This window comes from Manis javanica, chromosome 13 (genome assembly GCF_040802235.1).
Source record: "Manis javanica isolate MJ-LG chromosome 13, MJ_LKY, whole genome shotgun sequence".
NCBI lineage: Eukaryota > Metazoa > Chordata > Mammalia > Pholidota > Manidae > Manis > Manis javanica.
This window is the reverse complement of record NC_133168.1, coordinates 61119965-61137133: the sequence shown is the minus strand read 5'-3', so window position 1 is coordinate 61137133 and position 17169 is coordinate 61119965. Positions and strand designations below refer to the sequence as shown.

Sequence of the window (17169 nt, the reverse complement as noted above, 5' to 3'; positions counted from 1 at the left end):
ACCTAATTCCTCTCATCCTTGCTTGATTAGAGAGCGGGAAGCACCTCTTAACGAGATTTTTCATTGAAGGGATTATCCTGAGAGCCAATCTCCTCTTTGGAAGCTGAAAATAAATGAGATGTATCTCCAAAAAAAGGTATTAGCAGATACAGGGAGGTTCTTAAATCACAGGCTGACTTAGGGGGTGGAACTGGGCTCAGCTTGGAGACTGTCCTCTTCATCCAAGGCTTGTTGGTCTCCTGAATCTCCTCTCTCTAACTGGTGTGTCTTCAGTTAGGGGCCTTGTCACAGGTGCCTGAGTCACAAAAATATACCCCCTTTGGGTGAAAATAACCCTGCTGGGTGCTAGGTGAGTAGATGCTCTCCTTGTGTGATGAGAACACTCTTCTAAGGGAAAGGATTTAGCTCTGCTTGCAGAGTAGAATAGGGCTTAGGTTCCAGGTCCTTCTGCTCATCCTCTGGGCCAGGCATCCTTTTGGAGGGCACTGCATGCGTAACCTTCCCTGAGGCCCTGCAAAGGATGCTGGCTTTCTCGTTCAACACCTGACATCTGGGAGACCGGCATTTTGCATGAGCTCTAAGGATGTGGTCCTCAGCCTCCTTCCCCACCTCAGTCCAGGCTTCAGAGTTTTTAGCAGTATGTCTGGTAGTTGTCTGGACCATGATCATTCCTTTGTTTCAGATGAAGATGATTTTCTTCAGGGAGCATTGAGAGAGGGGAGTAAATAAAACTCCTGCTTCCTTTACCACGTTTAACACAAGTCTAATTTCAGAAACATGACATTATAACTGAACTGTAATTGTCTTTCATTTTACACCGCTTTTCAAGGCTCGCTCACTCATTCATAATTGGCTTGTATTAGCCATGTACACTCTGTGTAGAGAGAACATGGACTTAGATTGGTAAAGTTACATGGTACTATTCAAAAACACTTTCTTCTTCACTTTTGTGCCAGCAAAATGTTTGCCAGTCATCTTCAGTTCTTATACTCTCTTCCATGTTCTTCTGCACCTTTCTCAGGAACGCAGCTGCCTGGGGAGGCACACTAAAGGGGTCAGCACTCGGATCACGGAATAATCCACCCATTTCCAGCAAACAGCACCAAACTGTGCATTACTTGATTGTAGAATTCCAGTTGACTACAATGACTGTTATAGCTAAACTCTCAGCTGGCGGCGGGACTGGTGGAATGGTCTGAGTTAGGAGTGGCTGTTTGTATGTCCCCACATGGAGGTGGGGGGAGGAACAACTGCTAGATAAAGAAAGATGAATTTTATTAAGGATTTTTTTTTTCTTATTTAAAATTTTTATTTTGCTGAGTTGTTCATTCCAACAAGAGAAAGACCAATTTACATTTGTCCAGAAGTAAAGAGTTGAGTGTGGAAATTATTCTGATATCTGGCAGGTTACCACCTTGGGCAACTGGTTTTGTTCATAGGCAGCCATAGTGAAGAGAGCTCTTGAATATCCTTCTTCCCTGGAGGCTGTGTCTTTGACCTTAGAAGAACTACAGGTGGGTTCACAATCATCCTTTGAGCCACCCCACCATCCCCAAGAGGCCAGGACTTAGCTCCTTCTCTTGTGTGAGAAGTTTCTCCTAATACTTAGATTTTATGACCCAGATTCCAGAGTTTGAACAACAGTGCTGTTTGTAAATAGCTTCCAAACAGCACCTCAGTATCCCCAGGGTTATAGTGAACCATTTCTTTCTATTTTGTACCTTTGTAGGGCAGGGGTAACAACTATTTCTGCAGGAGAAGATGTTTTCTTTTACAGAATCTTCATTTTAAAAATAGTATTCTTTGGTTTCCAGGTTACTTTTTATAGGCAGAAACCATAAAAACATATGCATTTATAAGGAGGAGAGTAGCAAAGAAAGCATAAAAGTAACATACGTTTAAGCAAAACAACTGTGACATCACCTTAGTCCAACCAGTGTGGTTCAAGGCATTGTAAAAATTATTTTTAAGTCCTAGTGCTAGATCACTCTTTAAGGAGAGGAGGCTGAGAGTGGCATGTACAGAAGGTGCCTGGTTTAAAAAGGAAAATGTAAAACAAACCAACCTGCCGTGTCAGGGTTTTCCTGCATATCACAGAGAGAGCCAGGACTGTGATGAGCATCACCTCAGAAATGCTCACGGTCCAGGTTGTTTGTAATTTGCACTGAAGTGTGATTGAAGCTATTTTTTAAAGCTCGCAATATTTCTTAGTGCAAAAATAGGAGCGTCAGCACCGTACCCCGTTGGCCGGCCTCCTGTATCCAGGGAGGCAGAAGAGAAGAGAACCAAGCATTGGGAGCACGTGACCATTGTGGAGCCCGTGGGGATTTTACACACCCCAGGACATTGGCTGTTCACTTGTGTATTTATGCCCTTGAAACAATGCAGTCTTAGCAGTGATTGCTATGCCATGTAGGAGCCTTGCCAGTCCCTCTGGGATGGATCACACTTCTCTGTTTCTTTGAAGCATGATGAACAGAATGAAACCTTTTCATAGGATACAAATCAGGGATGACTCTAAAAGCATCAGTTGCTTTACTGAGCTGTCGGGAGAGTTTGTCCCAGGGCCCATGAGGCTTGGGAGACAGCCTGGAGACCATCCTTTTGAACAGCTTGTCTGTGTTTTGTGTTTCGTGGGTGATGTTTCCCGCCTTGCCGGCTGGGGCGCCCTCCTCGTGCTCTCGGGGTCTGGTCTTGGTGCTTGGCCCTTGGAAGTTCTCTTCTCTTTATTCCCCTGCTGTTCCCAATTTTCTGGGGGCTTAAAAACCCTTTAAACAAGCTTTTTAAGGTTATTAAACTGGAGTCTGAGATATCACTGAAGGCCTAAGGGACCTCCCCACGATCTTTAGTGTGGGCTGCAGGGGAGCTGTTTTTGCCTGGTAGGTGGTTTTTGCTTACTTCTTGATTTCTGGCTGTGTTTTGTGTAGATGAGGGTTTTCTGTAGTATAATTTAAGAGATTAGGAATCACCGTAATTTGAAGGAAGAGGAGGAATACAAATATGGTAAAGGCACTGTTGCTTTTGTAGCTTGTCTTCCACTCTGACCACATGAGGGGAGAATCCCCTGTACTGCTTTAATGCCAAGTGGTTGAGCATTAGGAGAGCTGTTACCACGCCTGGGTGATTGGGGGACCGTATAACAGAGCCCTTTGGGTGAATCTGGAAGAAGGAGATGTGACTTCCTCTCCTGATTCTATTGCTACCTTGAAAACTTAACCATTCACCGTGGATCTATTTCCTTAATTGTAAGTTGAAATTGTAAAAACAGAAAATAAGATGCATCTGGCTTAACTTTTTGAGTTTTGTGTGTGTATGTGTGTTTCTATTTAAAGTCCTTTGAAATACAGGGCTGGTGGCAGATGGCCAACTGGTAAATACCAGATCTAGTGCCATCCTGAGATCAGATATTGGGATGAGGACAACAGAACAAATTGCCTGGGCCTCTCTTGTCAACTTGATTTGACAGAACAAGGCAGGCAAGAGTAGAGGTGGGTGTCACTCTTCTGCACAGTTTATGTTTAACCAGCATTTATTAGTCAATGAAGAAATGGGTGGCTTCCCTGCTGGGGCCCAGGATTTATCAAAATGGATGAAGAATAACAATTATGGTACACTTCTGGCCGGTTAGGTCCTGATTGGTGTTTGCTGTGCTGTCTGAATTATATCTTCTTTCTTGTCCTAAAAATGTTAAATTTTATTCTTTATGTTCCAAGATCATCTATGTTTCATATTTTCCTGCCTCTTTAGAACTTTCTATCTGCATGTGTGAAGGAATGTATGATTCTGAAAATCTCAAGTAACTTTTATTTTTTAACAAAACTGCAAAATTCATAAATTTTAAAAGGAATCAGGGATGGGGGAAGCACATTTCACTTAAACATGTTGTCGGAAATGACTGAGGTAAGCCTGGAGACAAAATCTTGGCCATGAAATGAGGACCTGATACCCATGATTTTGATCTGTTACAGTGATGACAGCAGACAGATTAATTCTTCCGGAGGGTCGTGGGGGCCTCCTGAGGAGGGCGCTGGCCTGGAAGAGAGCTGAGATTTCCCTTTCCCTCTCGGAACGTGTTCATAGCATGCTTGCCAGACATGGACGCAGAAGAGCCACTGAGAATACTATATGCAATATGTAGAATTCATTGTATCTTAAATTTGGATATCATTCATGACCACACACATGCTTAGGAAAGGAAGTATACATATGTTATTTGGATATGCACAATGAAGTATTTATACTTGTGAGAATATATCTGTGTAAAGTGCTGGAGTCCAAAAAACCCTGTATGGATCTATTCACCTTATAGATCCCAGGTGAACATCTGACTTCACGTCAGGTATCCATTCACTCATGTCCCAAGTGCTTGGAGAGCTTCTGGGATTGTCTGCTAGGATCTAATTCATACACTCTTTACATGTTGAGTAATAAGCCTCCTGAAGTCTCCTCAATCCTGATCTGGCTTTCCTGTTACATATAAAAACAAAGTCACATTCCCTGCGATGAGTTACAAGGTGCTCTCTGATCTGCCCTGCCCCACCTCCCTGCTCCTTTCCTGTTTTTCTCCTGCCCAGTCCCCATCCCATGCATCCCTTGCACAACTTATCTCATTTCCTCAGGGCCTCTGCACTTTCTGTTCCCTGCTTGGAATGCACATCTCACACTGCACAGCTGGCTGCTGCTTGTCATTTACATCTCTGTGTGAATGTGATAACCTGGATGAGGTCTTTCTTAACTCCCCTGTTGAATGCTCCTCCCTCCCTATCACTTCATCACATGGTTGTTTTATTTTTCTTGAAAAACTCACCCCTCTGAGAACTGATCTCTGTTTATGGAACTGCTATTTGCCCATCTCTCACACAGAAGTGTGAGCTCCATCAGTAGGGACAGAGCCGGTGTTGTTTAAGGCGCTGGGCCAGCTCCTGGAAGAGGCCTGGCACGGAGCGACTGCCTACACACTTGTGGACTCAGTGACCCCACATGTGCTGGCTGCAAAGTGAGTTTTATGTTTTGAGAGTCAAAACAACAGCAAACTAAACTCAAAAAAAAGTTCATCTGAACAGTTGTGTCTACCATGGCATAAATCTGCCTTTCCTGATAGATTCACATCACTCACTGTTGGAGAGATGAAAAAGTAAAATTCTACTTTCCTATAGACTTTTCTGCTCCCACTTGCTTGCTTCTATCCCTGTCCCTTTGTGCCTCTTGCTCTGCCAGCCATGCTCCGTGGTCCCCTCCAAGGCCTCATTCAGAGCTCACCACCCTGGGGAGCCGTTCTCACCAGCCTTTCTCTTCTCCTGCATTCCCATATTCAGGTGGCATCTGATGTGTGAGTTTGCATTTGCTGCTATCTTTTTCTAGAAAGATTGCTTTATCCTATGGTGTGTGTAGTGGCAGAGAGAGGACAGGTAAAGGTGCTTCATATTCATACCTTCAGGTATTTGAAAATAAAACTTTTGTGATTTTTTTCCCCTTTTTCAAAAAGTGTCTTACTCTATGAATGGATATAAGAAGACTCCAGGGTCTTCTCTTAAATGCGCCTGCAGTCAAAACAACAAAGTCATGTTTGTCTACTGCCTAAAATTTAGAACACCCAATTCAGAATAATCTGGTCCTTTCTAAGAATGAGAATGTGCAATTCCATGGCCCCTGACAATGTGACATCATGAAGGGTGCTGACTCCTGTGGGCTGCAGGGTTGAAGGACATTGGAGGTCTTCTCTGCCAACCTGCCACCCCAGGAGATGCCTTGTGAAGCCATTCAGCTATGTTACAGAATCAAAGAATAATATGGTTAGTCATCTCACCCTTTCTCTGGCCCCTGGGCGGGAACATAGTTAACCCATCCTAATAAAATAGAGAGCTTTTACAAGATCCACATGCTCTCTTGGCATTTCCAAAGGCAAAACCATGGTGTGGTGGAGTGACAGCCACAGGAAGTCAGTTGTGAAGCAAACCAACTGGGATGCTCAGTTCCCTCACCCAGGCTCAGAGACCAGTTCACATTCCTGATGTTTCCATGGAACCGAAATGTTTGTGTGGGATTAGCAGAGTCCAGGACAGGCTGGTCATGAGGCGATGGCCTGCCTCGTCCTTCCTGATACCAGGAGGATGAACCCAGTGACTTCATACAGCGGTGTTTCCTCCACATCCACAACCTGATTTTTCTGAACCTTAAGGTTGCATAACCCAACCTGACTCAAAATGAGGTGTTATTTAATTACCTGACAAAGCAAGGATGCATAGTTTGCCATGTTCACACCTGTGGGATTTTGAACTACAGAAAGCAGGGAAGGAAAGAGAGCAGAGGCTAGTGAAACACTAGAAATCATTTTTATTTCCCACAAGCCCTATCTCTGACACCCAAGCTTCTCATTCTTCCACCATTTTCTCCTCAATGACTCCTCACAGCTCAAGTAGGAAACATACAAAAGAAGAAGCAATGGGCACGACTGAGAAAAAGCTGGGAGGTAGGGAGCTAGACAGACTCAGAACTCCCATGTTTATCCCCCTGGGGCCTCATTGCTTCTGTCCAGAACATGAGCCAGCAGCCCACATCCAGGCTTCCCTGGGGGAGAGAGCCCCTCACCCAGGACTGATGGGTCTGTGTGTGTGTGTGTGTGTGTGTGTGTGTGTGTGTGTGTGTGTGTGTGAGTGTCTGTGTGCAGGAAGGAGGCTCTGGGATGGGCAGAATATGAAAGAAGGCTCATAATTAAGCCAGCAAAGAAGACATTTTAATTCAAGAGTGTCCCCACCAGAGAATTCTAGCACAAAATTAGTGACAAATGCATCCTTTCCTCAAAAGGGGTTGCCAAGAAATATGTCAAATACTGTGCTTTTCATTCAAACTTAGAGTTAAGTCACAATGCACGCATCGACTGTTAAAGATTCCAGCCAGAGCAAAATTAGCTAGAGCTCTGCAGGAATCTGCCATGTGCTGTCTGTCACTGGCTTTAAGATGCCTGGTTCTGCTGATGTCACCATGTCCCGGGTGTCTCTCTGAACATGTTATTGCCCATGTTTACTCCGTACCTCTCTACCCCCTACCCTCAACCAGTCATTTTATTTGAACAATAGCTCTGTGTCTCTTTTTTTCAAACAAAAAAAGAGGGAGTTATCAGCAGAGCCCTCTGATGGAGTGACATAGAATCATGACTGTGACATCTAAATAGCAGCACTCCATGACAGAGCAAAGTTGTCCCTGCTTTGCTAAATGACAGGTCAGGAGGGGCACTAAAAAGACTCACTCTCAGCTTCCAGCTGGTCTGTACTTTAATGCATTTTCAGTCACATAAACAGAATTATTAACATTTTACAGCATGTTAGAAAAGTGGTTTCTAGGTCATTTTCTGAAGCATGAGTCTTCCTTCTGCATTTTAGCCCCAGTACGGTTGCATAACCCAACTTGTGCAAGAACCTGGTAGCATTGAACCCTCTTAGTTTTCCCATTAAGAAGGGGGAAAGATGAAATAGGCCTTCAGTGTACTTTCAAGAAGACATGGTTTTTAGAATCATTTTAAACAACTTAGAAATGAGCACAATTGATGTTTTTGTCCTTCGGCTGGTGAAAAGAGATGGAAGAGTCATGAGCTCTGTGTCCCAGCTGATTTTAACAGGCAACTCAGGTGTGGGGAGGCATGGATGGCTAAGCCCCAGCTTAGTCAAATGTGGTGGTGGTGGGTGGGGTAGGAGCTCAGGATGTGGTTAGGAGCACAGCCTCCCAAACAGGACATGTGGTGTGCAAACTCCAGCTCCACTACTTATGTGTGACCTTGGTCAGGTAACTTAATTTCATTCTGGATCATAATGATAAATTATACCATTATGTCATCAGTGGGGATAACAAGCTACCTTATGGGATTACTGTAAATGAGCCCATCCATTTTGGTTATCATTTTGGTGTATAGCATAGTAATTGTAGGGCAGAGAAAAGAGATTTATTAACCAATGATACATTGGGAGGATGAAAATATAAAGGAATTGATTAGCTATTGGAAGAGGGAACTAAGTTTGTGGAATTGACATTGTGTTTTGCTTTTATTTTACAAAAGCCCTTTGCGGTTCTTGTATATATGGGAATGCCTCACCTTCCCCACCACCCCGACACTGTAGGCGAGACAAAGGCAGCTTCCTCAAGGACTGTATTTTGTGCTTTTCATTCAAACTTAAAAACTTGGCGTGGATGGAACTAGAGGGTATTATGCTCAGTGAAATAAGCCAGGCGGAGAGAGACAAGTACCAAATGATTTCACTCATCTGTGGAGTATAAGAACAAAGAATAAACTGAAGGAACAAAACAGCAGCAGAGTCACAGAACCCAAGAATGGACTAACAATTACCAAAGGGAAAGGGACTGGGGACGATGGGTGGGAAGGGAGGGATAAGGGGGGAAAAAGAGGCATTACGATAAGCACACATAATGTAGGGGGTGCACGGGGAAGGCAGTACAACACAGAGAAGACAAGTAGTGATTTTACAGCATCTTACTACACTGATGGACAGTGACTGTAATGGGGTATGTGGGGGGGGACTTGATGATGGGGTAGTCTAGTAAACATAATGTTGCTCATGTAATTATAGATTAATGATACCAAAATAAAAGCTAGGTTAGATAGGGGTAATATTCACTATATTTAAAATGAAGCTGGTCCGTTTTGAGCTCTTGGATTACACCTAACTATTTTCAAAAGCTCGGGAGAAGTTCTTACCAAAATGCCCTTGTGAATTCTAAAGTTACAGGAATTCCTTTCCAAAGCACAAAGAACCGATTACACAAACTGTCAGTTATAAGATGAGCAATGTCCCAGGATCTAATATGTTTCATGGTGACTATAATTGATAACACTGTGTTATGTAATTGGAATTTGGTAGCAGAGTAGAACTAAAATGTTCTCAGCAAAAAAAAAAAGAAAAAAAAGTATATATGTGAGGTGGTGGCTGTGTTAATTAACTGAAAGGGGAGAATCATTTCACTACATATATGTCAAATCACCACGTACACTTCAACTAATTACAGTTTCATTTGTCAGTTATACCCCAATAAAGCTGGGAAAAAAGAAAGAACAAATGGTCCCACCTCATCCCAAATGAAGAAAGGTCTTTTTTTGACCAAGACATGGGAATTTCTTTTCCTCATTTCTCTTCCCAACTCTAAATGAAACCCTGAATCAAAACTATTTAAATTCTCAATTTTTTTTTAACAGAGTGGTCTCCCAGTGCAATAATCTGCCATGTTGCCATGTTTGAGGACAGTCAATGCTTTTTGTTCACCAGCGACTGAACTGCTTTCCTCTCAGTTCCTCTCAAAAAATGGCAAGTACTTGGGGAGCAGTGTGCCTGCCTGGGAATTCTCTGTGTCCAAGGTTGGCAGAGGGCTGGAAACTGGAAGGCGCCTTCTGTCCTGGGGGCAAAGGTGTGCATGCCTCACTGTCTTCAGCTTGGAGGAGGGAGGTCTCCAGCCCCAAAGGACCAGAGGCAAGTTGCGGGCGGCCTGGGGAGGAGAGGAGCAGCCTCAGAGGCCGGGCTTCACGCCTATGTCACCACGCAGGCTCCAGGCTGAGGGGCAGGGCGGGGCCGTGGTTCCCGCCGCAGCCGCCCTTCCTCCACATCCTTCTCCTCCTCCTCCTACCTCTCACCCAGGCTGCGTTGCATTTCCACAAGCATGTTTCCTTCTGTCCCCTGGAGACCTTTCTCTCCACACTTAATGAGTTGCAGGGGGAGCAACCCCAGGCCTTGTGCTGGTGGGGGTGAACTCAGGACAGGCTTTTTACCATAATTCTGAATTTCCTAGGTTTTTTTCAGTGGAAGCCAGACTCTTAATGCTATTTTAATGCAGTTGTTTTGTGTGTGAATAATATGTTCTTTTTGCCAAACCTCAAGTCCTGGAACTAAGATCTCATAAAAATGCCTTGAGTCCAGAGCTAATAGCTGTTGTTCAGCTATTATAGGATTAGCCCTTAAAAGTTTCAGACTGACATTATTCTCAGCAGGACAGTGGATGACATGAAGCTGTTGAGGGGTGGCCGAGGTCCTGGATGCTAGGGGTGTAGGAAGAGATGTGCCCCAGTCATTCCACCTCATGGAGATCTCTGGTGGAAATTCTTCAAGTTCATTCCCTCTGTGGCCCCTTGTAACAGCTTCCCCTTCTGTGATCCTTAACTCAGTGAATAGCCTTTCCTCCTACCCAAGGTGAAAGTTCTGGAAGCCATCTTGGACACCATCCCCCCACCATTTGTAACCATACACATCCGATCATCATGTAAGTATTTATTGACAGCCTGTTACTTGCCAGGCCCTCTGCTGGATGTGACGATAAAATGGCAGGCTGATGGTAAGAGTGTGGAGGGCCATGGTTATTAGGTATGCATGGGCTCTGAAGCCAGAGGTCACATGCTGGCTCTGCCACCTATATTACTCTGTGACCCTGGGCAAGGTCTTCCTGTCTCCCTATGTACAACGGGAATAATAGCCCCTGCTTACAGTCACTCTTTGACACCTACGCAAGTTCATGTTTCTAATGCACTCAGAGCCTGGCGCATGGTCATTACCATGGTGGCATGGAAATGTTTGGAAAATAACAATGGCACAGAGAAGGTAGCAGCCCTGCACCCAAAACATGTGAAGTGGCTTCTGGGAGAGGGCAGTGGCCTTTGGTATCTAAGCAACCAAGGCTGGGGCATGGAGGAGGAGTGGGCTTCGAGCCCCACGGGCCTGTCTCCTGGCACTGTCCTGCTCAAGCGTGGTCGCCTCTCACCTGCACCACAGAAGCGTCGCTCTAAGGGGTCTTCCTTCCTGCTCCTCTCCTCTCCAGACTCCAGCCAGTGAGGTTTTTCTAAATCTTAAGTCTGACTGTGTCGTTTCTTAAATGGCATTCTTCAGTAGCTCCCAAGTACCCTCTGTGTTTTCTATCTGAACTCCTCAGTGGCTCCCAAGGCCTTGCAGCATTTTCCTTCCAGCATCTTTTCTGTCTCCACTTTCTCTTCAATCTAACACCCAGGATGTAGCCTCATATGCTAAACTGCAACCCCACGGAATTTCCCAGTTCTGTCTGCCTGGCGCAGTCTTTCTTTGCTCTTTGGTTGCCTCCGCATAGAACGTCCACCTGCTTCTCTCCATCTCTCACTGGCAGGCTGCTATCATCCTGCAGACCTCTGCCTCAGCCTCACTGCATCAGGGCAGCCTCCCCAGCAACCTCCACAGTCAGGATGGGGCTCCTCCTGTGTTCTTCCGTGGCCCGACCAGGGCTCTACTGCAATGCTGATCACTTTACTGATGGCATAATTACTCTTTTTTACCCTCTGTACTCCCCAGCAAGCTCTGGGAGGGTGGAAACCTCTGTTCTTTTTCAAGAGTGTATCCCTAGAACACAGCACAGTGTCTGGCACGTGGTAGGCTCATAATGTATGTTATGGCTTGAATTATGCACCCCCCCAACTCCAAAATCATATGTTGAAGTCCTAACCTTCAGTACCTCGGAATGAGACCTTACTTGGCGATAGGATTGTGGCAGGTGTAATTAGTTAAGATGAGGTCATTTTGGAGAAGGGTGGGTCCCCAGTCCAACATGACTGGTGTCCTTATAAAAAGAACACCATGTGAAGAGAAAGACACACACACAGAAGGGAGTGGATGTGAAGATATGTGGAGAGAAGAGAGTTATCTACAAGCCAAGGAGGGAGGGCTGAAGGAGATTCTCCCTCATGGCCCTCAGAAGGAGCCAATCCTGCCGACACCTTGATCTCAGACTCCCAACCTCCAGAGCTGTGAGACATTACATTTCTTTTGTGTAAGCCACACAATGTGTGACATTTTGTTATGGCAGCTCTGCCCAACGAATATAACTTATTTCTCCACAGACTGGGTTTTCAACTCTTTTAAATGTGCCTCTATAAGTAAAGACTTGGTGCATGCAGAAATATACCCTAAACAGCTCCATATTCCACAAATAGATGGATCTGCAAGAATGGCAGGCCCAGGTGGCTGTTAGTCATCACAGCAAGCAGCCAATTTTAGCTTCAAACGACCCCCTCTCACGGGGTGTTCCAAGAACTTCACCCAAGTGGGCAGGGGCGGTGCCCCTTTCAGTGAGCCCCCACAGCAGGGGAGATCGGAGAGGATGGGAGAGCAGGTGTTTGTTTTGCCCTCCCAGCCAGAAGAAGCAGCTGAGAGGGGATGGGGTGGGGGCAGAAGAAGAAGTGCAGAAAAGAAGAGAAATAAGAGCAGGAACGTGGAGTCAGAGCCAGCTTCACATCAGACTCCAGAACCCCACCACAGGATGTCAGTGCAGGCTGTACAGAAGCCAAGACGTCAGAGAGGAATTTCCCCCCTTCGTAAAAAAAAAAGCTCTCCTTCTGCATTTGATTGCAGCCTCTAATAAGCAATTCTTCCAAATATATTCTGACATAAGAAGTTCGGAGTGTGTGGAGTTAAGAAACACCAGGATCATAATTACGGTTATTATGGGGAGTTGTTGCATGCCCATCACCGCAGCATCTGGCTGTAATCACATGCCTGATGGAATGCAAGATGATCCGGTGCTCATAATGGGCACTTTCTCGGCCAGGCAGCCACCAAGTGCCCACCCTCCCACTCGGGGGCCAAATAGAACAGATGTTTGTGGAAAGAGAAGTGCCTGTGCCTGTCTGGAGGGCCAGTGACCTCGGGACAGTGCTCAGGGGGAGTCAGCTCCATAGCCAGGTCTTGGAGCTCCTATGGTTCCACCTGGCCAACAAGGTTGGCTCGCCTATTGTTGGGTAACAGGGTTTGGGGTCCCCATGCTCACCTGTGATCCCATTGATGCTCACAGATGGTGAAGTAGAGAGGTGTGACTTTGGGATGTGGACCCATATGCGCTTCTGGCCCCAGGCTTCAGCAGCCAGGATGCCCCAACACACTGAGAAGGCAGAATGGAAATCCCTCTTGTCAGGGAATTCTTTTTGAAGTATAATTGTCTGCATCTGCTGGGGCTTCCTTAACAAAACACCAGAGATGGGGCAACTGAACAACAAGATTTATTTCTCCAGTTCTGGAGTTTGGAAAGTCCGAGATCAAGGTGCTGACAGACTCATTTCTTGGTGAGGGCCTTCTTTCTGGCTTGCAAATGGCCACATTTGCCTTCTCCCTGTGTCCTCACATAGTAAAGAGAAGAGGCTCAGGCTGGTATCTCTCTTCTTATAAAGGCACCAATTCCATCATGGGGGCTACACTGTCATCCAAACATAACCAGCTCCTGAAGGCCACACCTCCTTATACTATCACATTAGGGGTTAGGTTTCAACATAATGAATTGTGGGGGGACACAAACATTCTGTCTTTACCAGTAATTAGATTTGCTCTTTAGTTTGTTTTTGTGTGTGTGTGCCACCCATTTCTTTCTTCACACCTCAGTTTTGAGAGCCAAGAAACCCATGATCACAGGAGCCTGAGCAAGCGAGCAGGCCTCATCTCCCATAGATGGGGTCTCTGACCCCTTGTGGCTCCCCCCTGCCCCAGCCTACTGGGTGCCCTGTGCTGGCTGCACCAGGTTTTGACTATAGTGGACTCTTAGCTCATGTCTTCAGTAAGTCTCTCTAGATTGGCACTATTAGAACCCCAAGACCACTTAAGCGTACCATGCCACACATTCCAGGTATCTACATTAACTTCTCCAAACATGAAACCCTTTGGTCATGTACCCATTTCTGTATCGTCATGCTCAATATCTAGGTTTACTTTCTTTGATTCTAGCTTTCTCCTGCTATCTTCCCTCTGCGATTCCAATGTAAATAAACTTTCCTATTTCCTTAACCAATTCCATATCCACACATCTTCTGCATGTCCCTACGGAAGTCTCAAACTCAACCTGGCCAAAAATTAACTTATAATATCCCTCTGCCCACCCTACCCCCTGTAAACCTATGTCTCTGCCATTGACTTGTTCCACTGGTAATATCACTAGCAAACTGACTTATGCTTCTCCCTCACCCAACATCCTACCTGCCAAGTCCTACAGTTTATTCTCAAAATACTGCATATGTTAGAATAGAAAGAATGAACATTTAGAATAAAGCCCCCTGGATTTTTCAATTAAAAGATTGTCCTGCCCAAAATTCAACCATATTTTAGGAAGGCTAAATTTAACCAAAAGATAGTCAAATACCTATCTACATTTAAATTAATAATTTAGCCACATATGCTTATTTAACATAACACACAAAATACAGGATACTAAGTTAGAAATTAATATCCTTACTCATACTTCATGCAACAGTTTTATTCAAACTCCTCATGTGCAATAGTGATACCAGGCTCTTTGCCATCACTGGGGCCACCTACAGAATTAATACAGTTTTCTAGAGTAAATTGTGGTCAGTTCTGTGGTGTTTGAGACACAGCATTTTTAGAATCTACATGCGATTCTGTTTCTGGAAACAATTCCCCTGGAACCCACAAGACCCCACAAAACAGCTGGTCTTTCATCAGTGTATTGTAATCCCCCCTATGTAGTCACTTAATATATTTGTTTTAAAATAACCTTTCAAATGCTTTTTTGTAACACCAGCCAACACTTATGATTGAGGTCATAATCCCAGAAAAAATGGCTACAGGTCTATTAATTGACTTAGCCTTTCTAATTTTTTTTTAACTGAATCAGTCAGGAGACTTCTCTGATACCCTAAACTAGCATTGATTCAAGCCATTACAGGCCAGTGTGCCTTCTCCAAACCTAAGGCGACCCTATGCCCAATTGGCAGGGGAAAATCCTGATTTAACATGGCTGTCCCTGTAATTATCAAGAGGACCAATTTCAATAATCAGTCATATCATCACTTACCAGTTTGGTGCCCCAGCCCAAGTAAGTGGGAGAACTCCCCCTAATAAAGGATTTATAAGGATTCTAGTATAAGGTCCCTGCCTCTTTCCTGAGGGATGATATGGGGAAGGGAAGTGCTTTGGCTTGCACAGGGGCATAAACGATGCTTCTCATAGCTCTCCTGTATCCTCCCACGTGGTTTCTCAGCTCCCAGGATGTCCCCTTCAGTACAGCTTCTACTGTGCTCTCTCTCCCCTGCTAATGAGCTTCAGTAGTTCCTGACTGGCTACAGGATCATGTCCAAGCTCCTACTATAGCTGAAAAGGCCCTCCTTTTTTTCTGGATCCTTTTTGCTTCCTAAAATTCAGTTCCTGCTCTTCCCTAGGATAGATTAAATCATAGACTCCCAAATATGTCTACATTCTAATCCCTGGTGCCTGTGAATATTACCTTATAAGAAGGGAGTTTGCAGATGGGATTAAATTAAGAATTATGCAATGGGGTGATGATCCTAAAATTATCTGGGTGGCCCTCATGGAATCACAGAGGTCCTTAGGAGAGGGAGGCAAGGACAGTGAGGACGTAGGAAATGGGAGGGAAGTCAGAATCACAGGAAAAGGCAATGTGATGCCAGGAGCAGAAACTGGAGTCATCCATTTTGAGGAAGGAAGGAGCCATGAGCCAAGGAATGCCGACCAGTGGCAGAAGATGAAGGCAAGGGAACAGTCTCCCCTCTGAGCCCCAGGAGGACCCTGTGCTGCCCACACCTGGATGTTAGCCCAGTGAAACCAAGTTCTGGCTTCTGACGTCCAGAACTGTAAAGAGAACACATGTGTGTTGTTTTAAGTCACCACGTTTGTGGCAGTGTGTTACAGAAGCCACAGAAAACACTACACCCTGCACTGTGCTCTGTGTTCCAGCACTCCCGTCTGTCTGTCTGTCTGTCTGATGGGGCCCCCACATCAGGCTTCTTCCTGCTTCTGGTATTTTGCTGCATCCCTGATGCCTGCAGTGCCCTTTCCTCCCACCCTCCTTCCCTTCTCTCCAGCCCCCACTGACTTGGTCAAATACTATTTGCCCCTGTGACTCAGCTTGGGCATTCCCACCGCAGGAGAGTTCACTGACCCTCATGCCTACATCCACCTGGGTAGGTCCCAGTCACATTTCTCAGCATTTCTTTTACCATGGTTCACTAAGAATGTTTATCTAATTGTCTTCTCCAACTGTCCAAGAAGGGGTTGGGTGAAGGTATGTCCTACTTACTTTTAGGTGCTCCATAGTCAGTAGGTGCTCAATAATTGTTAAGTGCTTGAACAAAAATAGTTTAAATAACTTAATTAACAAATATATCTCAAATAAAAAAGATTGAGGTATTCCTTGCCCATTTCCAAGTGATGTGAGACTGCCTATGTTCAATATTCTTTTATTTATCATCCTAGAAGAAATTGTGATTTGCTACCAATTGGTGAGATCTTAGGAATCAAAATGGAAGAGTTCCAGGTCTCTTTCAACCCCTACAGAGAGAGCTTTCTGGCCCAGGGATAGACATTTGGTGTGTCAAATGAAGCTTTTCCCATTGGTGAGCTTGTTCACCGGGGCCAAAGGGCCCAGGCTCTAGGCTCTACTGGGTGATGGAGGCCTAAATCTATACCACTATGTGCCAGAAACTCTAGCCCCACCGGACTGTGCTTCCCCTCAGACTGGTCTTCCCATTGCAGTACCTTCGCTTATTCCTTTTCCTCCTCCTAGAATGCTGTTCTTCCTCATTTTCCACGATTTTATATTTCAAGCTAAGCATCCTCTGAGGTTCAACATCTGCAACCATTCCAAATCCTGGCTGGCCAATGCACAGTTCAGATGAGAGAATATGAATAATTCAGCCCATCACAATAACCTATCACTACCATAAAAGCAGCTGAAGATCGTGTTCCTCTACGGTGGAGCCAACAACATCTTTCTCTGCAAAGGAGAGCACATTTTCAGAGGAAAGCAAGCATATCTTTAGAATGGTGGTGAAATCTGCCATATAGTCCTCTGAGCATTCTCTTGGGTATAATCTGTGGCCCATTATGGTAATTTCTTTTCCTCTTTACCTTCTTTGTAACTGGGTGAGCATCCTGCCGATCCCTGGATACTCTAATTTGCATTGCAAATATATGAAGCCGCACTTGATGCTTGCAAAGTATGGGCCCCGGGCTGATGCTCTGAAGTGGGAGTTGCTTCTACATAAATCAGAAGAAGTTACATGTACATGAGTGCAGCTCTGAGAATAAAGAACCTCTTTTCATAATCACCATCTAATATTTAAAAATAAAGTCTTGGTTACAGAAAAGTACGAGGAGCAGGCCTGCCATAAAAGGAAGAGAAACCAAAGTGAAG

The 17169-nt window shown here is 45.0% G+C and overlaps 1 protein-coding gene across 1 annotated transcript in view; it reads left to right on the top strand.

The window, feature by feature from the left end:
* The window catches only part of ADAT2 (adenosine deaminase tRNA specific 2), a 62442-nt gene that overhangs the window by 37107 nt on the left and 8166 nt on the right, over nucleotides 1–17169 (top strand). The window contains exon 4 of the mRNA XM_073219689.1: nucleotides 10170–10257. Within this exon, the coding sequence (XP_073075790.1) occupies nucleotides 10170–10257 (88 nt within the window). The remainder of the gene's footprint in view (nucleotides 1–10169; nucleotides 10258–17169) is intronic.